At 40.4% G+C, this 27246-nt stretch overlaps 1 protein-coding gene across 1 annotated transcript in view; it reads right to left on the bottom strand.

Annotated features, from left to right (window-relative positions):
• Positions 1-27246, bottom strand: part of TAF1 (TATA-box binding protein associated factor 1) — a gene marked incomplete at its 5' end in the record, with an annotated part of 74130 nt that overhangs the window by 45841 nt on the left and 1043 nt on the right. Inside the window, 12 exons of the mRNA XM_007461589.1 lie at positions 6586-6799; positions 8444-8622; positions 9207-9382; positions 9683-9802; positions 9969-10118; positions 22552-22632; positions 23282-23412; positions 23827-23968; positions 24138-24338; positions 26104-26208; positions 26454-26627; positions 27080-27246. Of these exons, the coding sequence (XP_007461651.1) occupies positions 6586-6799; positions 8444-8622; positions 9207-9382; positions 9683-9802; positions 9969-10118; positions 22552-22632; positions 23282-23412; positions 23827-23968; positions 24138-24338; positions 26104-26208; positions 26454-26627; positions 27080-27246 (1840 nt within the window). The remainder of the gene's footprint in view (positions 1-6585; positions 6800-8443; positions 8623-9206; positions 9383-9682; positions 9803-9968; positions 10119-22551; positions 22633-23281; positions 23413-23826; positions 23969-24137; positions 24339-26103; positions 26209-26453; positions 26628-27079) is intronic.

Consider the following 27246-nt stretch of genomic DNA (forward strand, 5'->3'; position numbering starts at 1 on the left):
GAAGCCTAGTGGGAATTGATTGCAGGACTTCGAAAGGACTGGGGGAAACAGAGACTCCACTCTTGGAGGGCATACACAAAGGAGTGTGCGCATCAGGACCCAGGGGAAGGAGCAGTGCCCCCAGGGGAGACCGAACCAGACCTACCTGCTAGTGTTGGAGGGTCTCCTGCAGAGGCAGGGGGTGGCTGTGGCTCACCGTGGGGACAAGGACAAATGGCAGCAGAAGTTCTGGGAAGTACTCCTTGGCGTGAGCCCTCCCAGAGTCTGTCATTAGCCCCACCAAAGAGCCCAGGTAGGCTTCAGTATTGGGTTGCCTCAGGCCAAACAACCAACAGGGAGTGAACCCAGCCCCACCCATCAACAGTCAAGTGGATTAAAGTTTTACTAAGCTCTGCCCACGAGAGCAACAGTCAGCTCTACCCACCAACAGTCCCTCCCATCAAGCCTCTTAGCCTCATCCGACCAGAGGGCAGACAGCAGAAGGAAGAACTACAATCCTGCAGTCTGTGGAACAAAAACCACATTCACAGAAAGACAGACAAGATGAAAAGGCAGAGGGCTATGTACCAGATGAAGGAACAAGATAAAACCCCAGAAAAACAACTAAATGAAGTGGAGATAGGCAACCTTCCAGAAAAAGAATTCAGAATAATGATAGGGAAGATGATCCAGGACCTCAGAAAAAGAATGGAGGCAAAGATCGAGAAGATGCAAGAAATGTTTAACAAAGACCTAGAAGAATTAAAGAACAAACAAACAGAAATGAACAATACAATAACTGAAATGCAAACTACACTAGAAGGAATCAATAGCAGAATAACTGAGGCAGAAGAATGGATAAGTGACCCGGAAGACAGAATGGTGGAATTCACTGCTGTGGAACAGACTAAAGAATAAAGAATGAAAAGAAATGAAGACAGCCTAAGAGACGTCTGGGACAATATTAAATGCAACAACATTTGCATTATAGAGGTCCCAGAAGGAGGAGAGAGAGAGAGAAAGGACCCGAGAAAATATCTGAAGAGATTATAGTCGAAAACTTTCCTAACATGGGAAAGGAAATAGCCACCCAAGTCCAGGAAGCACAGAAATTCAGATACAGGATAAACCCAAGGAGACACACATCAAAACACATAGTAATCAAACTGGCAAAAATTAAAGACAAAGAAAAATTACTGAAAGCAGCAAGGGAAAAACAACAAATAAAATACAAGGGAACTCCCCATAAGGTTAACAGCTGATTTCTCAGTAGAAACTCTACAAGCCAGAGGGAGTGGCATGATATACTTAAAGTGATGATAGGGAAGAACCCACAACCAAGATTACTCTACCCAGCAAGGATCTCATTCAGCTTCCATGGAGAAATCAAAAGCTTTACAGACAAGCAAAAGCTAAGAGAATTCAGCACCACCAAACCAGCTCTACAACAACTGCTAAAGGAACTTCTCTCTTCTCTTGTGTTTAGTGGGAAACACAAGAGAAGAAAAGGACCTACAAAAACAAACCCAAAACAATTAAGAAAATGGTCATAGGAACATACATATCGATAATTACCTTAAAAGTGAATGGATTAAATGCTCCAACCAAAAGACACAGGCTTGCTGAATGGATACAAAAACAAGACCCATATATATGCTGTCTAGAAGAGACCCACTTCAGACCTAGGGATACATACAGACTGAAAGTGAGGGGATGGAAAAAGATTCCATGCAAATGGAAATCAAAAGAAAGCTGGAGTAGCTAACTCATATCAGAAAAAATAGACTTTAAAATAAAGAATATTACAAGAGGCAAGGAAGGACACTACATAATGATCAAGGGATCAATCCAAGAAAAATATAACAATTATAAATATATATGCACCCAACATAGGAGCAGCTCAATACATAAGGCAACTGCTAACAGCTATGAAAGAGGAAATCGACAGTAACACAATAATAGTGGGGGACTTTTAACACCTCACTTATACCAATGGACAGATCATCCAAACAGCAAATTAATAAGGAAACACAAGCTTTAAATGACACAATAGACCAGATAGATTTAACTGATATTTATAGGACATTCCATCCAAAAACAGCAGATTACACTTTCTTCTCAAGTGCGCACAGAACATTCTCCAGGACAGATCACATCTTGGGTCACAAATCAAGCCTCAGTAAATTTAAGAACACTGAAATCATATAAAGCATCTTTTCTGACCACAACACTATGAGATTAGAAATGAATTACAGGGAAAAAAACGTAAAAAACACAAACACACAGAGGCTAAACAATACGTTGCTAAATAACCAAGAGATCACTGAAGAAATCAAGGAGGAAATCAAAAAATACCTAGACACAAATGACAGTGAAAACACGACGATCCAAAACCTATGGGATGCAGCAAAAGCAGTTCTAAGAGGGAAGTTTATAGCTATACAAGCCTACCAAGAAACAAAAATCTCAAGCAAACAATCTAACCTTACACCTAAAGGAACCAGAGAAAGAAGAACAAACAAAATCCAAAATTAGCGGAAGGAAAGAAATCATAAAGAGCAGAGCAGAAGTAAATGAAATAGAAACAAAGAAAACAATAGCAAAGATCAATAAAACTAAAAGCTGGTTCTTTGAGAAGATAAACAAAATTGATAAACCATTAACCAGACTCATCAAGAAAAAGAGGTAGAGGACTCAAAACAATAAAATTAGAAATGAAAAAGAAGTTACAACAGACACCGCAGAAATACAAAGCATCCTAAGAGACTACTACAAGCAACTCTATGCCAGTAAAATGGACAACCTGGAAGAAATGGACAAATTCTTAGAAAGGTATAACCTTCCAAGACTGAACCAGGAAGAAAGAGAAAATATGAACAGACTAATCACAAGTAATGAAATTGAAACTGTAATTAAAAATCTTCCAAGAAACAAAAGTCTAGGACCAGATGGCTTCACAGGTGAATTCTATCAAACATTTAGAGAAGAGCTAACACCCATCCTTCTCAAACTCTTCCAAAAAATTGCAGAGGAAGGAACACTCCCAAACTCATTCTATGAGGCCACCATCACCCTGACACCAAAACCAGACAAAGATACTACAAAAAAAGAAAATAACAGACCAATATCACTGATGAATATAGATGCAAAAATCCTCAACAAAATACTAGCAACAGAATCCACAAGACATTAAAAGGATCATACACCATGATCAAGTGGGATTTATCCCAAGGATGCAAGGATTCTTCAGTATACACAAATCAATCAATGTGATATACCATATTAACAAGCTGAAGAATAAAAACATATGATCATCTCAACAGATGCAGAAAAAGCTTCTGACAAAATTCAACACCAATTTATGATAAAAACTCTCCAGAAAGTGGGCATAGAGGGAAACTACCTCAACATAATAAAGGTCATATACGACAAACCCACAGCAAACATTCTCAATGGTGAAAAACTGAAAGCATTTCCTCTAAGATCAGGAATGAGACAAGCATGACCACTCTCACCACTATTATTCAACATAGTTTTGGAAGTCCTAGCTATGGCAATCACAGAAGAAAAAGAAATAAAATACAAACTGGAAAAGAAAAAGTAAACTGTCACTGTTTGCAGATGACATGATACTATACACAGAGAATCCTAAAGATGCCACCAGAAAACTACTAGAGCTAATCAATGAATTTGGTAAAGTTGCAGGATACAAAATTAATGCACAGAAATCTCTTGCATTCCTATACACTAATGATGAAAAATCTGAAAGAGAAATTATAGGAACACTCCCATTTACCACTGCAACAAAAAGAATAAAATACCTAGGGATAAACCTACCTAGGGAGACAAAGGACCTGTATACAGAAAACTATAAGACTGATGAAAGAAATTAAAGATGATACCAACAGATGGAGAGATATACCATGTTCTTGGATTGGCAGAATCAATATTGTGAAAATGACTACACTACCCAAAGCAATTTACAGATTCAATGCAATCCCTATCAAATTACCAATGGCATTTTTTACAGAACTAGGACAAATCGTCTTAAAATTTGTATGAAGACACAATAGACACCGAATAGCCAAAGCAATCTTGAGGGGAAAAAACGGAGCTGGAGGAATCAGACACCCTGACTTCAGACTATACTACAAAGCTACAGTAATCAAGACAATATGGTACTGGCACAAAAACAGAAACATAGATCAACGGAACAAGACAGAAAGCCCAGAGGTAAACCCATGCACCTATGGTCAACTAATCCATGACAAAGGAGGCAAAGATATACAATGGAGAAAAGACAGTCTTCAGTAAGTGGTGCTGGGCAAACTGGACAGCTACATGTAAAGGAATGAAATTAGAACACTCCCTAACACCATACAGAAAAATAAACTCAAAATGGATTCGAGACCTAAATCTAAGACTGGACAGTATAAATCTCTTAGAGGAAAACATAGGAAGAAACACTCTTTGACATAAATCACAGCAAGATCTTTTTTCATCCACCTCCTAGAATGATGGAAATAAAACAAAAATAAACAAATGGGACCTAATGAAATTTCCAAGCTTCTGCACAGCAAAGGAAACCATAAACAAGACAAAAAGATAACCCTCAGAATGGGAGAAAATATTTGCAAATGAATCAACGGACAAAGAATTAATCTCCAAAATATATAAACAGCTCAATATTAAAGAAACAAACAACCCAATCCAAAAATGGGCAGAAGACCTAAATAGACATTTCTCCAAAGACATACAGATGGCCAAGAAGCACATGAAAAGCTGCTCAACATCACTAATTAGTAGAGAAGTGCAAATCAAAACTACAATGAGGTATTACCTCCCACCAGTTACAATGGGCATCATCAGAAAATCTACAAACAACAAATGCTGGAGAGGGTGTGGAGAAAAGGGAACCCTCTTGCACTGTTGGTGGGAATGTAAATTGATACAGCCGCTATGGAGAACAGTATGGAGGTTCCTTAAAAAACGAAAAATAGAATTACCATATGACCCAGCAATCCCACTACTGGGCGCATACCCAGAGAAAACCATGATTCAAAAAGACACATGCACCCCAATGTTCATTTCAGCACTATTTACAATAGCCAGGTCATGGAAGCAACCTAAATGCCCATCGACAGACGAATGGATAAAGAAGTTGTGTTACATATATACAATGGAATATCACTCAGCTATAAAAAGGAACGAAATTGAGTCATTTGTTGAGATGTGGATGGATCTAGAGACTGTCATACAGAGTGAAGTAAGTCAGAAAGAGAAAAACAAATATCATATATTAACACATGTATGTGGAACCTAGAAAAATGGTACAGATGAACCGGTTTGCAGGGCAGAAGTTGAGACACAGACAAACTAACAAAAAAACAACTAATACTAAACTTTCTTTGGGTTATTTGTATGGACATACGTTAATATAAATGTTTCAGACGTTACATGAAATTTCTAAAAATCTTATATGTTCTGGTATAATGTTATATCATAATTCTAGTTATTTTAAAATGTGTATCTCAGAAATAACAAAATTTCCTTGTCAATTGCGTTATTATGAACTTTCATCAAATCTTTAACCATGGCCATTTTTAAGTCTTTTGTCATTTACAGACAGTTCTGGGTGTCCTCTGATGCTTTTGCAAAAATGTTCCTATAAAAGGTTTTCATCTTCAAGGAATTCATGGAAAAGACTGACAAGTACAGGTTTCTGGTAACTGACTATACTGCTGAACTGAAGTGAATAAGCAATTTCAGAACTCCAATGTAAAAAAAAGTGCTAACAAAAGATCAAGATGGGGCCTCCCTGGTGGCGCAGTGGTTAAGAATCTGCCTGCCAACACAAGGGACACGGGTTCAAGCCCTGGCCTTGGAAGATCCCACATGCCACGGAGCAACTAAGCCTGTGAGCCACAACTACTGAGCCTGAGTTGTAGAGCCCGCGAGCCACAACTACTGAGCCCGTGTGCTACAACTACTGAAGCCCGCGCGCCTAGAGCCTGTGCTCCGCAACAAGCGACGACAATGAGAAGCCCGTGCATGGCAACGAAGAGTAGGCCCCACTCGCCGCAACTAGAGAAAGCCTGCGTGCAGCAACAAAAACCCAATGCAGCCATAAATAAACAAATAAATAAATATTGAAAAAAAGATCAAGATAAAAAAAAATAATTACATGGGACTGAGTGAACTAATGAGAATGATTATAATTTTTGTGACTTTCTGTTTGAATTAAAAAAAAACCCCACCAGGACTCAGAGGCAAAAAATATACAAATCAATTTTCACTGCAAAGTAAAGGAGCTGTTATAGTGGAGGATTACTGGACTGAATGTCTATACTACGACATATTATGAGTGTGTTTCGTGTTTGGTAATTGCAATCATTGTTGCTTTTGTTGTGGTCATCCATTTACAATGCTTGATTTCAGTTTATCTCTTGTAAAAATAAAATACAGTGTGTATGTGTGAAAAAAAGAATATTCAAAAAATATTTAGAAATTAAAAATATAAAAAACTCAAGCATCCACCCTCACTACCTTCCCCATCATTATCATTCTTCTTATCACACTGGAAAGTGGGGAGGGAGTCAAACTCACATGAATTCCTCATCTTTTGTGGTCCGTATACGCACATAGGCATCAATGACAGCTGGCTTTCGGACGGTCTCACAGCGAACATATTCTTTCCCCTCTTCATCGCGAAATGTGCGATAAATCTTGAGACAACGGCCGGTGGCAGAAGAGTTAAGGCTAGTCACAGAAGCTGTGTCATCATCTCTGTGATTGCTTCCTGATGCTGCTGAGCCTGCTGCTGCAAGGCAGAAAAAGATTTCCACAAATTCCCCCTACCACCCAAATGGCCATTTTCTTGGGGCTGAGTGGAGACCCTGAAGCTCAACATGCCACAGAACTATGTTTCTACAGAAAGCATCAGTCACCACCAGCCCCAAGAATACACTGAGTTGTCCTTTCCTGACTTCATTTTACCACTGCCAGAGTTATCATTTTTCTAAGTACAGAAAGTTCTGAAAGGATCTCAAAGAAACATGTTTGTAATATAGAGGACAGAATAGCAGTAGCTGTATTCTGATTCCTCTGAACAACAGTGCAAGAAGAAAGTCCAAGCAGGAAGCAGCTGATGGTCACATTATAGAAAAGCACCCGGGGGAAAAGATGGCACCACAGGGCTTCCCTGGTGGTGCAGTGGTTGAGAGTCCACCTGTCGATGCAGGGGACACGGGTTTGTGTCCCAGTGTGGGAAGATCCCACGTGCCGCGGAGCGGCTGGGCCCGTGAGCCATGGCCACTGGGCCTGCGCGTCTGGAGCCTGTGCTCCGCAACGGGAGAGCCCACAACAGTGAGCGACCGGTGTACCGCAAAAAAAAAAAAAGATGGCACCACAGAAAAAATCCAGAGTCTCAAGGCCTAGCGTATGCTTCTCAAACTTTTAAATATGAACAAATAGGAATCATCTGAGGATCTTGTTAAAATAGATTCTAATTCAGTAGGTTTGGGGTGAGACCTGAGATGCTGCATTTCTAACAAGCTCCCATGTGATGTAGATACTGCTGGTCCAGGACCACACTCGAGGAAAGGCTTTATCACATCTTCACAAAGTAGCCAGAACAACAGAATTACACAAAGCTTTTACAGGGAGGAAACAAAGGAAAGACTACTGTGAGTAAAATAGTCATTTAAACCTTCATCTTCAGCCTTTATCCTCCCTCTCAGCATCTACAACCAAGTTTTCAATTGCCTGCTTGACATCTATACTGGGAGTATCATGGGGACCTCAAACACCACATATTACACCTTTCCTTCTTAAACCTGCTTCTTTTTCTGAAATTTACTACTTTAATCAATGGTACCACCATCTTTCTAGCAAGCAAGAGTGAAATCTTAAGGTCCCTTTGATTTTTCTCCTCTTTTCATTCCCAGTGACCAAATCCCAAACCAGTTTAGGCCTTTCTCATCCCCACCATCAACTTATGCAATTTTGGGTTGGTGATTTTAAACTTTTTAGGGTCTAAGACTCCTTTAAGAATCTTCTGAAAGCCATGGATCATCTCAGAAAAGGCACATTTGCACAGAATTGTACATGTGATTTCAGAGGGTTCATTAACAACCCCCCAATTCATCCACAGATTCTGTATTAAAAACTCTTACCCTCTAGGATGAATGCCCAGAAAACTCAACTGATGTACAGCACTGATAGCCCTGGCTTGGCCAGGCCTAATACAGACAGAGGCCGTAGTGGACTGGCAACATCTCTTCAATTTGTGCCCCACAGACAAACCTAGAGTCCAGTTTGCAGAATCTCTCTACCTCTTCTATAGGCTTTTCTACACTCGTCCCCTACTTCTTCTGAGCCCAGCTCTACCTCAGTTATTAGCGTGGTTATTTACACTTTCTTGATCTTTCTTTTTCTTGTCTGTCTGTGAAGTCACTACCCTCACCCAGTAGCATCCGCTGCAGTTCCTTCCGCTCCTGTTCCTCCCGCTCACGTGACAGCTGAGAGCTGGTTTTCTTATTCTGCAACATGTTCTCGATGTTCTTTCCCATCTCCTCAAAGTCACTGTCTTCAGCTGAGCTGCTATCTGTGTCAGTTGATAAGATTTCAGTTGAGGACAAAACCCTAAAAAAAAAAAACATGTTAAGAAGAGGAAAACATAAACGTGTAGAAACAACTGAAGAAATACAGTTTTAGTTTAGGCAAGAGTAGGAAATTGAGAAATCAACCTTAAAAAAGAAATATTCAAAATCCACTAAGACATGGGACGCTGAACAGAGAAGTTCTACAAAGTTTTCCCAGAAATTTAGTCACAAGGCAAGTTCAGAATATGAAATAGTACTGCAACTCTTTCACAATTCCTGGAAAAAGCCTGAGAAACAAATCAGTACATTGGTCATTTTTAATAGGGCATTACCATCCTCTAACCACTAAGCCTACTGTTGCCCATCACCACTGTAATGGCTGCCAGGCCCAAGTAGGCCACAAAAGTTGCCATGGAACCTAGCAGTTCTTGCCATTCAAAACCTTTGCCAAGCTGCTTTGAAGGGAGTAGGTACTCTAGCAGTATTATGAATAGACACCACCCTGAAATCTCAGATACCTGACCACTAGTCACTTTATTAGGTGACCTTCTCTTCACTATAAAATAATGTCTGGGACCCCTCCCCTTTCCAGCCTGGATTTTCTACAGTACTAAAACAACACACTTGTTCTGCAGGTCAAAGATGCGCTGACATTCCTCTTTGTAACGCTCTTGATGCTCAGCGACAGAAAACCTTGATCCACGGGCAAATTTACTCATGGGCCCCTCTCCAGAGCGGGCCTGTTCTGTTGACATTGTGCGTACTACATCGATCACTTCCCAGCGGGACAACTTTTTTATCTACAAGAGACACACACACACACACACACAAAAATCATTCAGGGATTTCAAAGGACAAACCAGGGTACACGGTTAGAGAGTCAGACCAAAAAACAAAAAACACAACAACAATGAAATCACCCAAAGCAGGTTAAACAGAAAGCTCTAGGAAAGCTAACTCCTGAAAAAGTATCTAAGATCCAATTTACCACAACCTACCCTATAAAATTCTCCAGATTAGTTCCGAACATCTGCCTCCAAGCTTTTCCCTCTCTATACAAAGCCCCTAGGAGCCTGTAAGTCTTCCTCTTCCACACCCACCTCTTCCTCAGGCACACCAAATTTACGTAGAAGTTGCTTGGCATTTTTCAGTGACAGGCGACGGAGGTCTGCATCTGTTCCTGTCACTGTCTTCTTCACTGGCTGAGGCTCCTTATCATCCTACCTCAGAAACAAAACAAGAGAATACTAGTAAAACTCTTTATAGTAGGCATTTAAGTCATCCTGTCAACATTTTAATGGCTTTCCAGATCCCCACCCATTCATCTGCATTCCTTAACCTCTATTTCTTCCTCCCTTGATTTTTAACCTCTAGAAATTGTCTCACCTTCTGCTGTGTTGGTTTGTTTGGAATCTTCACATAGGAGAATCCTTCACCACACCCTGTGGGATCTGCCACCCCAGTCACCTCCAGAAGACACTTGCCCTTCATGGCAGCAATGAAGGCCCTTGTGGTGTTCCAAGGAGCAGTGCGAACCTGAGGTATAGAAAAAGATTCAAAGGGTGGTGGGAAACATTTGCTCTATGTCTAGCCATACTTAGAAGGTGGGGATAATTACAATAATGTACAATTTGATGCTTCCTTAAACTGCCCACAGAGATTAATAGTTACATAAAGCTGCCCAGTACTCAGCCTGCTGTTCTTTCCTATGGTACTTAAATCATGATAATAAATAGAGGCCAAGATCTCAGTCAGTATAAGTAGGAATATGTTGAACAGTGGTACCTTTAGCCCCATATCCCTTGGGTTTGACTGAGAGTTCTCAAAGACAGTGTTGCCCCCACCCTCACGATGCTCAAAGAGTTAAGTTAGGTTGATGACCACATTTGATTGTCCAATTGCTCAAACGCCTTCTTCAGAATGACTCTCACAATTAGATGATAAGCATGCTTTACAAAAGCACTGGCCCCAATCCCAGTAGCACTAAATTAAAGTGTATTCTACCTCTGCCACTGGTTTGGTCAAAAAGGCCTGTCCTCTCCTGGGACCCTGAATAGTGTTCATCGACCCCATTAAATAATCAGGCAGTTAAGACAAGGGGAATGTGCTTGTCCAAACAGACCAGTCAAGAGTACAAATTATTAGCTAGAAAGAGACCAATTCTCTACTCGAGATTCAATCTTGAAGGCCATTCAACAGAATCTTTAATTTTGGAAATTCTTAGACATACACTCATTGTTAACTCCAACCTCAAAAGAACAGTACAACAATGCTTCTTTATTCACTCTGCCTGACCTCACTGACAATCATTCACTCATTTAACAAATATTTATGGAATACCTACCACATGTCAAGCACTACTTTCTCAAGGACCTCATATTAGTGAGGGAGAGACAAATAAACCAACAAATTCAATACTGCATGATCAGTGCCATGATAGGAAAGTAAAAAGTGCTGTATGTACACAAAGAAGGAAAGGATGGTGATCCAATCTGAATGAAGGGTGGGAGTGAGGGCCAGAGTTGGGGAAAGCTTCCAGGAGAATATAACTTGTAGATGAAGGTCAGATGACAGAGGAGTGGAGACAAAACATTCTAGGCAGAAGGAATAGCAGTTGCAAAATCCCAGAAGACAGCAGAAAGAAATTAAGGGAACTGAATGAACTTCCGTATGTTTGGAGCTTAGAGTACAAGATGGGCAGTGACAGATGAGAGGAGGTGAGAGTTGTATTATAATACAAGACCAAAATCATGTAAAGCCTTATGAATCATGTTAAGGATTTCTTCCTAAAAGAAATGAGGACCCAAAGGAAGTCTTTGGGCAAGAGAGTGATATGACCAAATTTTTGTTTTAAAAGATCATTTAAAAGATCATTTAGTTTTTTGATAAATGATACTAGAATACTGCAAAACAAAAATGAACCTTAGGGCTTCCCTGGTGGCGCAGTGGTTGAGAGTCTGCCTGCCAATGCAGGGGACATGGGTTCGTGCCCCGGTCTGGGAAGATCCCACATGCCGCGGAGCGACTGGGCCCGTGAGCCATGGCCGCTGAGCCTGCGTGTCCGGAGCCTGTGCTCCGCAACGGGAGAGGCCACAACAGTGAGAGGCCTGTGTACCACCCAAAAAAAAAAAAAAAAAGAACCTTAATCTACATCTTGCACCATTAACTCAGGGCTTCCCTGGTGGCGCAGTGCTTGAGAGTCCGCCTGCCGATGCAGGAGACGCGGGTTCGTGCCCCGTTTCGGGAGGATCCCACATGCCGCGGAGTGGCTGGGCCCGTGAGCCATGGCCGCTGGGCCTGCGCGTCCGGAGCCTGTGCTCCGCAAATGGGAGAGGCCACAACAGTGAGAGGCCCGCATAACGCAAGGAAAAAAAAAAAAAAAATTAACTCAAAATGGATCTAAGCATAAGATCTAAAACAATAAAACCTTTAGATGAAAATATAAGAAAAAAACTTTACAACCCTCAGTTAGATTAAAATATCTTACATATAACACCAAAACCACAAGCAACAAAAGAGAAGATTTACAAGTTAGACTTCAGCTCTTCATAAGACACTGCTAAGACAATTAAAACACAAGCCTCAGATTGGGAGAAAAATCTTTGTAAATCACATACCTGATAAGGAACTCGGACCTAGAGTACATAAAGAACTCTCAAAACTTTAGAAGAAAACAAACAACTAATTAAAAATAAAAATGGGCAAAAGACAAAGAAGATAACTGGATGATAAATAAGCAGATAGAAATATGCTCAGTATCTTTAGCTATCAGGGAAATGCAAATTAAAACTGCAATGACAGACCACTTCACACCCACTACAGGTGGGCAATAATAACAGTAATAATAATAAATAGAAAATAACAAATGTTGATAAGGATGTTGGAAAACTGGAACCCTCATACACTGCTAGTAGGAATGTAGATGGTGCAGCCACTGTGGAAAAGTCTGGCAGTTCCTGCAAAGGTAAGAGTTACCACACAACCCAGCAATTTCACTTCTAGGTATTTACCCCCCCACAAAAAATGTATGTCCATATAAAGATTTATACGTGGATATTTAAAGCAGCTTTATTCATAATAGCCAAAAACTGGGAACAACCAAAATGCCCTTTGACAGTTGATTAAACTGTGGTACATCCATACTGTAGTATACTACACAGCAATAAAAGGAACAAACTATTAATACACACAACCACCTGGATGAATCTCAACATAATTAGAGTGAAGAACACAGACAAGAAAAAATTTATCCTTTCAACAAATGGTGCTGGGAAAATAACGTACAAAATAACGAAGGTGGACCTTTACGCCATATACAAAAATTAACTCAAAATGGGACAAACACTGAAATGTAAAGAACTAACAATGTAAAACTCTTAGAAGAAAAGACAGGGGAAAAGCTTCCCAACACTGGATTTAGCAATGATCTCCTAGATATGGAACCAAAAGCACAAACGACAAAAGTAAAATTAGGTAAACTGGACTACATCAAAATTTAAAATTTCTCAGCAACAAAGGACACAACCGAGGGAAAGGCAACCTATGGAATGGAAGAAAATATTTGCATAACATATATCTGAAAAGAGGTTAACACCCAGAATATACAAACTCCTGCAACTCAACCACAAAAAGCAAACAACACAATTCAAAAATGGGCAAAAGGGGCTTCCCTGGTGGCACAGTGGTTGAGAGTCCGCCTACCGATGCAGGGGACATGGGTTTGTGCCCCAGTCTGGGAAGATCCCACATGCCGCGAGCGGCTGGGCCCGTGAGCCATGGCCGATGAGCCTGAACGTCTGGAGCCTGTGCTCCGCAACGGGAGAGGCCACAACACTGAGAGGCCCTCGTACCTCCAAAAAAACAAACAAAAAATGGGCAAAGGGCTTGAACAGACATTTCTCAAAATAAGGCATACGAACGGCCAAAAAGCACATGAAAAGACACTAATCATCAACGAAAAGCAAATCAAAACCACACTAAGATACCACCTCACACCCACTGAGATAGCTACTTCTCAAAAAAACAAAAAATAACAAATGCTGACAAAAGAGTGGGGATGTTGGAACTCTTATACACCATTGACAGGAATGTAAAACCGTGCAGATGCTTTGAAAAACATTATGAAGGTTCCTCAAAAAACTACTGATAAAAATAGAATTACCATATGATCCAGTAATTCCATTTCTGGGTATATATGCAAAAGAATTGAAAGTAAGGTCTTGAAGAGATACCTGCACACCCATGTTCATAGCAGCACTATTCACAAAAGTCAAGAGGTGGAAACAATGCAAATGTCCATCAATGGATGAATGGATAACCAAAATAATATTCCATGGTATATGTGTGTGTGTGTATACATATCACAGAATATTATTCAGCCTTAAAAAGGAAGGAAGGGCTTCCCTGGTGGCACAGTGGTTAAGAATCTGCCTGCCAATGCAGGGGACATGGGTTTGAGCCCTGGTCCGGGAAGATTCCACATGCCGTGGAGCAACTAAGCCCGTGCATCACAACTACTGAGCCTGCGCTCTAAGCCCATGCGCCACAACTACTGAAGCCCGCGCTCTGCAAAAAAAGAAGCCACTGCAATAAGAAGCCCGCAACTAAGAGCAGCCTCGGCTCGCCACAACTAGAGAAAGCCCGTGTGCAGCAACAAACACCCAACAGAGCTGAAGATTAATTAAAAAAAAAAACCAAAAACCTCTCTTAAAAAAAAAAAAAAAAAGGAAGGAAATTCTGACACATACTGCAACCTGAATGAACCTTAAGAATATTATCCCAGGTGAAATAAACCAGTGATATAAAAACAAATACTGGGGCGGAGGGGAAAATGGCAGAAGAGTAAGACGCAGAGATCACCTTCCTCCCCACAGATACACCAGAAATACATCTACAGGTGGAGCAACTCCTACAGAACATCTACTGAATGGTGGCAGAAGACCTCAGACCTCCCAAAAGGCAAGAAACTCCCCACGTACCTGGGTAGGGCAAAAGAAGAAAGAAAAAAAACAGACAAAAAAATAGGGACGGTACCTGCACCAGTGGGAGGGAGCTGAGAAGGAGGAAAGGTTTCCACACACTAGGAAGCCCCTTCGCAGGCGGAGACTGCGGGTGGTGGAGCGGGGAGCTTCGGAGCCGCGGAGGAGAGCACAGCAACGGGTGCAGAGGGCAAAGCGGGGAGATTCCCGCACAGAGGATCGGTGCCGACCAGCACTCACAGGCACTCACCAGCCTGAGAGGCTTCTCTGCTCACCCGCCAGGGCAGGCGGTGCTGCGAGCTGAGGCTCGGGCTTTGATCAGAGCGCAGGGAGAGGACTGGGGTTGGCAGCGTGAACACAGCCTGAAGGGGTTACCGCACCACGGCTAGCCGGGAGGGAGTCCGGGAGGAAAAGGTCTGGAGCTGCCGAAGAGGCAAGAGACTTTTTCTTCCCTCTTTGTTTCCTGGTGCGCGAGGAGAGGGGTTTAAGAGTGCTGCTTAAAGGAACTTCAGAGACGGGCACAAGCCATGGCTAAAGGCTCAGACCCCAGAGAAGGGTGCGAGCCGTGGCTAAAAGTGCAGACCCCAGGGACAAGCACAAGCCGCGGCTAAAAGTGCGGACCCCAGAGACGGGCGGGAGATGCTAAGGCTGCTGCTGCCGCCACCAAAGGGCCTGTGTGCAAACACAGGTCACTATCCACACCCCTCTTCCGGGGAGCCTGTGCAGCCCGCCACTGCCAGGTTCCCGGGACCCAGGTACAACTTCCCCAGGAGAACGCATGGCGGGCCTCAGGCTGGTGCAACGTCATGTAGGCCTATGCCGCCGCAGGCTCGTCCCACACTCCGTGCCCCTCCGCCCCCCGGCCTGAGTGAGCCAGAGCCCCCAAATTACCGGCTCCTTTAACCCCGCCACGTCTGAGAAAAAACAAACGCCCTCCAGTGACCTACATGCAGAGGTGGGGCCAAATCCAAAGCTGAGCCCCAGGAGCTGTGAGAACAAAGAAGAGAAAGGGAAATCTCTCCCAGCAGCCTCAGAAGCAGCAGATTAAAGCTCCACAATCAACTTGACGTACCCTGCATCTGTGGAATACATGAATAGACAACGAATCATCCCAAATTGAGGAGGTGGACTTCGAGAGAAAGATTTATGATTTTTTCCCCTTTTCCTCGTTTTGTGAGTGTGTATGTGTATGCTTCTGTGCGAGAATTTGTCTGTATAGCTTTGCTTCCACCATTTGTCCTGGGGTTCTATCCGTCCGTTTTTTTTTTTTAATTTTTTTCTTAATAATTAATTTTAATTTTAGTAACTTTATTATACCTTACCTTCTTTCTTTCTTTCTTTCTTTCTTTCTTTCGTTCGTTCTTTCCTTCCTTCCTTCCCTCCTTTAGACAACGAATCATCCCAAACCGAGGAGGTGGACCTTGAGAGCAAGATTTATGATTTTTTACCCTTTACCTCCTTTTGTAAGGGTGTATGGGTATGCTTCTGTGTAAGATTTTGTCTGTATAACTTTGCTTCCACCATTTGTCCTAAGGTTCAATCCATCCCTTTTCTTCCTAAACAATTATTTTTTAATTTAAAAACTTTATTATACTTTTTTTTTTACTGTATCGTCTTTCTTTCTTTTTTCCTTCCTTCCCTCCTTCCTTCCGCCCTTCCTCCCTCCCTCCCTCCTTTCTTTCTTCCTACCTCTACTAATTCTCTCTACTTTTTCTCCCTTTTATTCTGAGCCGTGCAGATGAAAGGCTCTTGGTGCTCCAGCAAGGAGTCAGTGCTGTGACTCTGAGGTGGGAGAGCCAACTTCAGGACACTGGTCAACAAGAGACCTCCCAGCTCCACATAATATCAAACAGCAAAAATCTCCCAGAGATCTCCATCTCAACACCAGCACACAGCTTCACTCAACGACCAGCAAGCTACAGTGCTGGACAACCTATGCCAAACAACTAGCAAAAGAGGAACACAACCCCACCCATTAGCAGAGAGGCTGCCTAAAATCACAATAAGTCCACAGACACCCCAAAACACACCACCAGACTTGGACCTGCCCACCAGAAAGACAAGATCCAGCCTCATCCACCAGAACACAGGCACTAGTCCCCTCCACCAGGAAGCCTACACAACCCACTGAACCAACCTTAGCCACTGGGGACAGACACCAAAAACAATGGGAACTACGAACCTGCAGCCTGCAAAAAGGAGACCCCAAACACAGTAAGTTAAGCAAAATGAGAAGACAGAAAAACACACAGCAGATGAAGGAGCAAGATAAAAACCCACCAGACATAACAAATGAAGAGGAAAGAGGCAGTCTACCTGAAAAAGAATTCAGAATAATGACAGTAAAGATGATCCAGAATCTTGGATAGAATGGACAAAATGCAAGAAACAGTTAACAAGGACCTAGAAGAACTAAAGATGAAAGAAACAATGATGAACAACACAATAAATGAAATGAAAAAGACTCTAGATAGCATCAACAGCAGAATAACTGAGGCAGAAAAACGGATAAGTGACCTGGAAGATAAACTAGTGGAAATAACTACTGCAGAGCAGAATAAAGAAAAAAGAATGAAAAGAATTGAGGACAGTCTCAGAGACCTCTGGGACAACATTAAACGCACCAACATTTGAATTATAGGGGTTCCAGAAGAAGAAGAGAAAAAGAAAGGGACTGAGAAAATATTTGAAGAGATTATAGTTGAAAACTTCCCTAATATGGGAAAGGAAATAGTTAATCAAGTCCAGGAAGCACAGAGAGTCCCATACAGGATAAATTCAAGGAGAAATACGCCAAGACACATATTAATCAAACTGTCAAAAACTAAATACAAAGAAAGCATATTAAAAGCAGCAAGGGAAAAACAACAAATAACACACAAGGGAATCCCCATAAGGTTAACAGCTGATCTTTCAGCAGAAACTCTGCAAGCCAGAAGGGACTGGCAGGACATATTGAAAGTGATGAAGGAGAAAAACCTGCAACCAAGATTACTCTACAAAAGCAAGGATCTCATTCAGATTTGATGGAGAAATTAAAACCTTCACAGACAAGCAAAAGCTGAGAGTTCAGCACCACCAAACCAGCTTCACAACAAATGCTAACGGAACTTCTCTAGGCAAGAAACACAAGAGAAGGAAACGACCTACAATAACAAACCCAAAACAATTTAGAAAATGCGAATAGGAACATACATATCAATAACTACCTTAAATGCAAACGGACTAAATGCTCCCACCAAAAGACACAGATTGGCTGAATGGATACAAAAACAAGACCCATATATATGCTGGCTACAAGAGACCCACTTCAGAACTAGAGACACATACAGATGGAAAGTACGGGGATGGAAAAAGATATTCCATGCAAATGGAAACCAAAAGAAAGCTGGAGTAGCAATTCTCATATCAGACAAAATAGACTTTAAAATAAAGACTATTAGAAGAGACAAAGAAGGACACTACATAATGATCAAGGGATCGATCCAAGAAGAAGATATAACAATTGTAAATATTTATGCACCCAACATAGGAGCACCTCAATACATAAGGCAAATACTAACAGCTATAAAAGGAGAAATCGACAGTAACACATTCATAGTAGGGGACTTTAACACCCCACTTTCACCAATGGACAGATCATCCAAAATGAAAATAAATAAGAAAACACAAGCTTTAAATGATACATTAAACAAGATGGACTTAATTGATATATATAGGACACTCCATCCAAAAACAACAGAATACACATTTTTCTCAAGTGCTCATGGAACATTCTCCAGGATAGATCATATCTAGGGTCACAAATCAAGCCTTGGTAAATTTAAGAAAATTGAAATTGTATCAAGTATCTTTTCCAACCACAACACGATGAGACTAGATATCAATTACAAGAAAAAATGTGTAAAAAAATACAAACACATGGAGGCTAAACAATACACTACTTAATAACAAAGTGTTCACTGAAGAAATCAAAGAGGAAATAAAAAAATACCTAGAAGCAAATGACAGTGGAGACACAACGACCCAAAACCTATGGGATGCAGCAAAAGCAGTTCTAAGAGGGAAGTTTATAGCAATACAAGCCCACCTTAAGAAGCGGGAAACATCTCGAATAAACAGCCTAACCTTGCTACTCAAGAAATTAGAGAAAGAAGAACAAAAAACCCCCAGATTTTTATTTAAGGAAATAAATCATAAAGGTCAGATCAGAAATAAATGAAAAAGAATTAAGGAAATGATAGCAAAGATCAATAAAACTAAAAGCTGGTTCTTTGAGAAGATAAACAAAATTGATAACCATTAGCCAGCCTCATCAAGAAAAAAGGGGAGAAGACTCAAATCAATAGAATTAGAAATGAAAAAGGAGAAGTAACAACTGACACTGCAGAAATAAAAAAGATCATGAGAGATTACTACAAGCACCTCTGTGCCAATAAAATGGACAACCTGGAAGAAATGGACAAATTCTTAGAAAGGCACACCCTGCCAAGGCTGAATCAGGAAGAAATAGAAAATATGAACAGACCAATCACAAGCAATGAAATGGAAACTGAGATTAAAAATCTTCCAACAAACAAAAGCCCAGGACCAGATGGCTTCACAGGCGAATCCTATCAAACATTTAGAGAAGAGCTAACACCTATCCTTCGCAAACTCTTCCAAAATATAGCAGAGGGAGGAACACTCCCAAATTCCTTCTACGAGGCCACCATCACCTTGATACCAAAACCAGACAAGGATGTCACAAAGAAAGAAAACTACAGGCCAATATCACTGATGAACATAAATGCAAAAATCCTCAACAAAATACTAGCAAACAGAATCCAACAGTACATTAAAGGGATCATACACCATGACCAAGTGGGGTTTATTCCAAGAATGCAAGGATTCTTCAATAAACGCAAATCTATCCATGTGATAAACCATATTAACAAACTGAAGGAGAAAAACCACATGATCATCTCAAAAGACGCAGAGAAAGCTTTTGACAAAATTCAACACCCATTTATGATAAAAGCCCTGCAGAAAGTAGGCATAGAGGGAACTTTCCTCTACGTAATAAAGGCCACATATGACAAGCCCACAGCCAACATCATCCTCAATGGTGAAAACCTGAAAGCATTTCCATTAAGATCAGGAACAAGACAAGGTTGCCCAATCTCACCACTCTTATTCAACATAGTCTTGGAAGTTTTAGCCACAGCAATCAGAGAAGAAAAGGAAATAAAAGGAATCCAAATCGGAAAAGAAGAAGTAAAGCTGTCACTGTTTGCAGATGACATGATACTATACATAGAGAATCCTAAAGATGCTACCAGAAAACTACTAGAGCTAATCAATGAATTTGGTAAAGTAGCAGGATACAAAATTAATGCACAGAAATCTCTGGCATTCCTATATACTAATGATGAAAAATCTGAAAGTGAAATCAAGAAAACACTCCCATTTACCATTGCAACAAAAAGAATAAAATATCTAGGAATAAACCTACCTAAGGAGACAAAAGACCTGTATGCAGAAAATTATAAGACACTGATGAAAGAAATTAAAGATGATACAAACAGATGGAGAGATATACCATGTTCTTGGATTGGAAGAATCAACATTGTGAAAATGACTCTACTTCCCAAAGCAATCTATAGATTCAATGCAATCCCTATCAAACTACCACTGGCATTTTTCACAGAACTAGAACAAAAAATTTCACAATTTGTATGGAAACACAAAAGACCCCGAATAGCCAAAGCAATCTTGAGAACAAAAAATGGAGCTGGAGGAATCAGGCTGCCTGACTTCAGACTATACTACAAAGCTACAGTAATCAAGACAGTATGGTACTGGCACAAAAACAGAAAGATAGATCAATGGAATAGGATAGAAAGCCCAGAGATAAACCCATGCACATATGGTCACCTTATCTTTGATAAAGGTGGCAGGAATATACAGTGGAGAAAGGACAGCCTCTTCAATAAGTGGTGCTGGGAAAACTGGACAGGTACATGTAAAAGTATGAGATTAGATCACTCCCTAACACCATACACAAAAATAAGCTCAAAATGGATTAAAGACCTAAATGTAAGGCCAGAAACTATCAAACTCTTAGAGGAAAACATAGGCAGAACACTCTATGACATAAATCACAGCAAGATCCTTTTTGACCCACCTCCTAGAGAAATGGAAATAAAAACAAAAATAAACAAATGGGACCTAATGAAACTTCAAAGCTTTTGCACAGCAAAGGAAACCATAAACAAGACCAAAAGACAACCCTCAGAATGGGAGAAAATGTTTGCAAATGAAGCAACTGACAAAGGATTAATCTCCAAAATTATAAGCAGCTCATGTAGCTTAGTAACAAAAAAACAAACAACCCAATCCAAAAATGGGCAGAAGACCTAAATAGAGATTTCTCCAAAGAAGATACACAGACTGCCAACAAACACATGAAAGAATGCTCAACATCATTAATTAGAGAAATGCAAATCAAAACTACAATGAGATATCATCTCACACCAGTCAGAATGGCCATCATCAAAAAATCTAGAAACAATAAATGCTGGAGATGGTGTGGACAAAAGGGAACACTTGCACTGCTGGTGGGAATGTGAATTGGTACAGCCACTGTGGAGAACAGTATAGAGGTTCCTTAAATAACTACAAATAAAACTACCATAGGACCCAGCAATCCCACTACTGGGCATATACCCTGAGAATACCAAAATTCAAAAAGAGTCATGTACCAAAATGTTCACTGCAGCTCTATTTACAATAGCCCGGAGATGGAAACAGCCTAAGTGCCTATGATCAGATGAATGGATAAAGAAGATGTGGCACATATATACAATGGAATATTACTGAGGCATAAAAAGAAACGAAATTAAGCTATTTGTCATGAGGTGGATGGACCTAGAGTCTGTAATACAGAGTGAAGTAAGTCAGAAAGAGAAAGACAAATACCGTATGCTAACACATATATATGGAATTGAAGGAAAAAAACTCACTAAGAACCTAGGGGTAAGACAGGAATAAAGACACAGACCTACTGGAGAACGGACTTGAGGATATGGGGAGGGGGAAGGGTGAGCTGTGACAGGGCGAGAGGGAGGCATGGACATATGTACACTAAAAAACATAAGGTAGATAGCTGGTGGGAAGCAGCCGCATGGCACAGGGATATCGGCTCCGTGCTTTGTGACCACCTGGAGGGGTGGGATAGGGAGGGTGCCAGGGAGGGAGACATAACAGGGAGGAGATACAGGAACATATGTTTGTGTATAGCTGATTCACTTTGTTATAAAGCGGAAACTAGCACACCATTGTAAAGCAATTATACCCCAATAAAGATGTTAAAAAAAAAAAAATACTGTATGATTCCACTTAGGTGAAATACCTAAAGTAGTAAAATTCATAGGGAATTCATAGCCAATTCATAGGGACAGAAAGTAAAATGGTGGTTGCCAGGGGCTGAGGGAGGGAGAAATTGTGAATTACTGTTTAGCGGGTAAGAGAGTTTCAGTTTTACAAGATGAAAAGAGTTCTGGAGATTGGTTGTATAACAATGTGAATGTACTTAACACTACTGAATACACACTTAAAGGTTAAGATGGTAAATTTTGTGTTACATGTATTTTATCACAATTTTAAAAAAAAGAGTACATGTAAGTGTATGATTCCATTTATCTAAAATTCTAAAAAGTGCAAACTCATCTATAGTGACAGGAAGCACATCCGTGGTTGTCAAGGGACAGGGAGGGTAGAGAGAAGGGAGGTGAATGGAGAAAGGGATTTCAAAGAGGCATGAAGAAACTTGTGGGGATGACAGATACACTCATTATCTTGTCATAATTTCACAGGTATAAACATACAACAAAACGTACCAAATAGTACACTTTAAATATGTGCCGTTTATTGTATGTCAATCATCTCAATAAAGCTGTTTTTTTAAAAAAAGGATAAATGGGATTTACCAATAAAGATTAAAGCCGTACCTCATCATCAATCTTCATCTGGAAATCTTCCTCATTTTCCTCTTCCGGAGCAAAAAAGGACTTTTCACCATAGCCAGCATCCTGGAAGAGGACAAATCCATGCATAAAACAAAGCACAAGTTTCACTGAATACCAAGTACAGAACACCAAGGCCCATTTTGCATAGAGAATGGCTTCTGTAAAGTCTTAGGCGTACCTATCACCATTCTACATCCTTAGGCTAATACATGTGGATAGTTAAGGCCCATTAGGAAGCGGAATAGAGATGCTTATTAACTCAGTGGGACAGAGTTGTGCTATCTCACCCCAGCGAGACCTTTCCTGTTTTGGCCTGATAAGGACATTATGCTTCTCTAAACCACATGCCCAGCACCATCATCATCTCTGCCCACCTGGAAGGCTATGGAAAACAATTAAGAAGTACTTTTCCTGCTAACACACCTGTCTTACAAAGAACAGAGATTAAAACCACCACCCAAATGAATGAGCAACCATTTTCAAAGCAAAACAATATGCGCCAAGTCCCTCACTAAGCCTTCCCACTGGTATTTAGCTACAATGCAGTTTACCCCAGAACTGATGTACACAGAGTACATCATACAGTTTGACTTTATAAATAGTTGGTAATAATCTAGTAACCATCATTCGTAAGCCAGTGAGAAAAGTCTTCACCCTCATCTCTCTGAAAAAACCCATAGCCATAAGTAGTGCCTAAGAGGAAGGTGTTCACCTTCAGCCGCTGCTCTGCCGCTATCATGCTATAATAAGCACAGCACTGCTCTGGAGACACCATAGCCCTGATCTCCTCCTCAGTTGGTAAACGAAAATCAGACTTCAGCACCCACCAGTTTGAGTCCATGCCTAGAAAAGATAGAGAAAATGAGACCATTCTGAATTCCAAAGGCCCTTTCATTGACAGCAACAGGGATAGCAAAACGAGACTGAACTAGGCAATGTCCTAGAAGGTATCAGGCCTAGCCACAGTTAGCCTGACTGTCCGGCAAAAAGCCCTGCTGCTAGATTTCCTACATCTCATGTAAGACATCCAACAATCACACTGAATTTCCTGACAGGCAAGATTAAATAGCAAAAAAAAAAAAAAAAAAAATTAAGTAGTAGTCAGAGCCTCCATAAATAGAAGATTTGCTACCTCCTTTTGATGACTTTATTTTTTTTCTATTTTATTAAACTGTATGTTTATCCTTTTAACTGGAAGCCGTAATTCCTTTCTTGGAGAGAGGCAGAGAGGACATATAATCAGTCACAACTGATGACCTGTGCGTTTGAAGTCAGCGCAGAGCTTTAGCCTCTTCCGGATGCTGCTCTCTGAATGGGAAGGAAAGGCTTTTTTTATATCTTCCATTCGGATCCGCCGTGGCCGATCTTTACTCTTCCAAAACAGGCGGTAAATAAAAACCTGCCCAACAAACCGAATTTTTTTTATTTGGCAAAGTAAGGATAAAAGTCCTTCCCAGGGCCCCTTCCCCTGCTAATGCCCTATGTGTTTTGATCTTTCCTGGTGTGCCCCCAAGTCCACATATCCTTTTACTTACACCCAGACCCCCTCCCTATCCTCTCATTCTTACCTGGAGAAAGTCTCGAATATGTGTATTGGCCCTTTTGGAGTTGGGCCCAGGAACTTCAAACAAGGGGCACTGCTGTCCAACCACAAAAATATCCACTAATTCCCGAATATAGTAACCTTGTCTTGTGCGAATGATAAGGAAGTCACTTTCTGGCATCTTATGAAGATAAATCGGAGCACGAAAAAGATTGTTCTCAAATGCCTAACAAAAATAAAAACACAAAAATTATATACAGAGAAACCCTGGAAACTTAGTAAACTAATGAGAAAGGAAAATCAAGCTTGTTTGCTCTCTTTCCCCATTATGCCATCTAAGGTCTATCGAATAATGTAAACGAATTATAACATGGAGTATCAAATGGGATTAGACAGATAATTTTTTACCCACTGGCTACCTTTAAGAATCAGTAGTAGGGAAACTACAGGATTTGGATTCAGATGACACTGGCTCTGCTACTCACTGTATGATGTCAGATAAATTACTTAATATCTATGAGCTTAATTTTCCTCATCTCCAAAATGGAGATATTTAAAACGCCTATACCTCACACGATTGCTATAAAGATTACATATGAAAATCACTTTATAAACTAACAAATACCATACTATTACCCTAGACCTAGCATAGGCCTTGACATAATATGTGAGATCAAAACATTTATTAAGTAAATTAATAAAAAATGAAACAACAAAAACAACTAATGAATTAGAAAGTGTGCTAGAAAAGACAGACTAAACATGCAGGACAGAAACATTTGAGCTTGTTTAAGTAGCAGCCAGATGAGGATCAACTATCACAAGAAACTGTGATTCTCAGGAAAGACTTCTCAAAAAAATCAGAAAAGTAGAAAGAGGGAGGATCTTCAATAGATAGGTGTGGAAAGAAAATTCTAAATGTGAAGAAGAGTTACAGGGGAAGGTAAAAAAGGATCTCTCTGAGAGACTACAAAAGTAGCCACAAAAGAAGGGGATGGACTGGTAGATAATCTCAATAGCAAGTTACAGGGATAGGAACTCCAGGAACAGTATGAAGGTGATACTCAAAATATGGTGGGAAACGGATTACAGATGTAAAGGATAAAAAAAACAACGTGCTTTGTAGATGCTTTAAGAGAATAAGCAATAGAAACAATGGAATAAAGTAGGTACAAGAGCAGGTAAAATGGTTAAGATTGCCAAGAGAAATGAAGTGGGGTGAGAGTGGGGGGGAAACAAGGTAGAAGAGTGCTAAAGATTTCCTCACATCATTTGTGGACCTCTGTACATTCCCTTAACAAAATATGTAAAAGCTAGGTTACCAAAGCCATCAGAACAAAGAGGCGAAAACACCATTTCACTACAGCTGGGGACTGTAAGTAGCACAGTTCAGGGTGGTTCAATATTCAAAGTGACCATGACTAATATAATCAAAACATACCCATCTTACACATACAAATTAAACATTCATAAATTAACCATAGTAAATTTTTTTTAAGATTTTTTTTTTAATGTGGACCATTTTTAAAGCCTTTATTGAATTTGTTACAATACTGCTTCTGTTTTATGTTTTGGTTTTTTGGCCCCGAGGCATGTGGGATCTTAGCTCCCCAACCAGGGATCAAACCTGCACCCCCTGCATTGGAAGGTAAAGTCTTAACCACTGGACCACCAGGGAAGTCCCTATAGTAAATTATTAATCCCAGGTTGACTTCCCTATGCCACCCAGATGTTTCTGAACTTCTTACCACTATGTATTTTCAAAAAACTATTTCAAATTTAACTTACTGAATAACATAATAAGGAGCCAGTTTCAATAAAAAGATGCAAAAAATTTTTGTATTATTATCATTTTTAGTTTATATTGCTCTTTCCCATACTTGATGTATAAATAGTATCTCAATCAACTAGAATTGGTCCTTTCTGGGCTGACTAGCTCCTCATCTGTCAATTTCCTTAGGAAAGAGTTACAACAGGAAATAATTCCTCACCTGCAGTAATTGTCCAGGATGGAGTGAGCCCAGAAAAGGAGATGTATGGCAGTAAACAGTTTCTCCATATTTACAATCTGGGGCTCCGGGATCTTTTCCGGGTTTCTATAAAGAACGCAGCAGACCCAATTACTATCCCAGAATATAATCAATAAGCCTACACAAAATATTCCATGAGCACAGCATTCTACTAATAGTACTACCTGCAAAATGGATATCATTCCTTTCTCCCAATAAATTTCTAGTATAAAATAACAAAATACATGTTCACATATGATCACTTGATATTTAACTACAGCTTAACTACACTTGATATTTAACTACAACAAAAATTTTCTGAGCAGACTCACCCGCTTATAGTAGTTTTTAATCTTGGTTGCCATGCCAACCTGCATCATTAATGGTCCATTTTCCTCACTATATTCTGCAAGAATAAGATCTCCATCTTTGCCTGTGAGGTCCTGAGGTGTACGCATGAAAAACATCTCTCCACCACCTGAAGCTTGCCTCTCTTGTTCTCTCATCTGCCGAGGACAAAGACAATACAGTACAGCTACTGACAGGACAATAACTACAGAGTGATGTTGTTCATTGAGACATCAAAAACTTTTACTTGCCCTTTTTTTTTTCCAATTTCATTGCAAAAATTTTCAAACATAAAGTCAAAACTATGAACACCTATTATCCCACCACTTAGATGTAACTTTATATTTTGCCACATTTGTTTTACCTGTAACTATCTCTCAATAGATTTTGCTTAACCGATTTTCAAAGTTGCAGTTATCATGGCACTTCACCGCATTTTCACATACATCTCCCAAGAATAAGGACATTCTCCTAAATAACCACAGTAACATTCTATCACATCTAAGAAAATAAATAATTTCCTAGTATCATCTAATATCCAGTCCATCTCCCCCATTTGTACTCCAATGTCTTTTATAGCGGTTTTTTTCTAACCAAGATTCAATCATACCTTAGCCTTCTTTTTGATGTGCTTTAGCAAGGGCTGGACTGAGTGGGGACCTGGCTGAGATAGTGCCCCAAAAGAGTACTTCTTTAGAGGTGGGCGATGGAACTGCCGTAGCTTAATGGGCCCCATGTGGGTGGGAAAGAAGGGCTGCCGCAATTCCACAGCAGGAA

The sequence above is a fragment of the Lipotes vexillifer genome, unplaced genomic scaffold, assembly GCF_000442215.2.
Source record: "Lipotes vexillifer unplaced genomic scaffold, Lipotes_vexillifer_v1.1 scaffold1696, whole genome shotgun sequence".
Classification (NCBI taxonomy): Eukaryota; Metazoa; Chordata; class Mammalia; order Artiodactyla; family Lipotidae; genus Lipotes; species Lipotes vexillifer.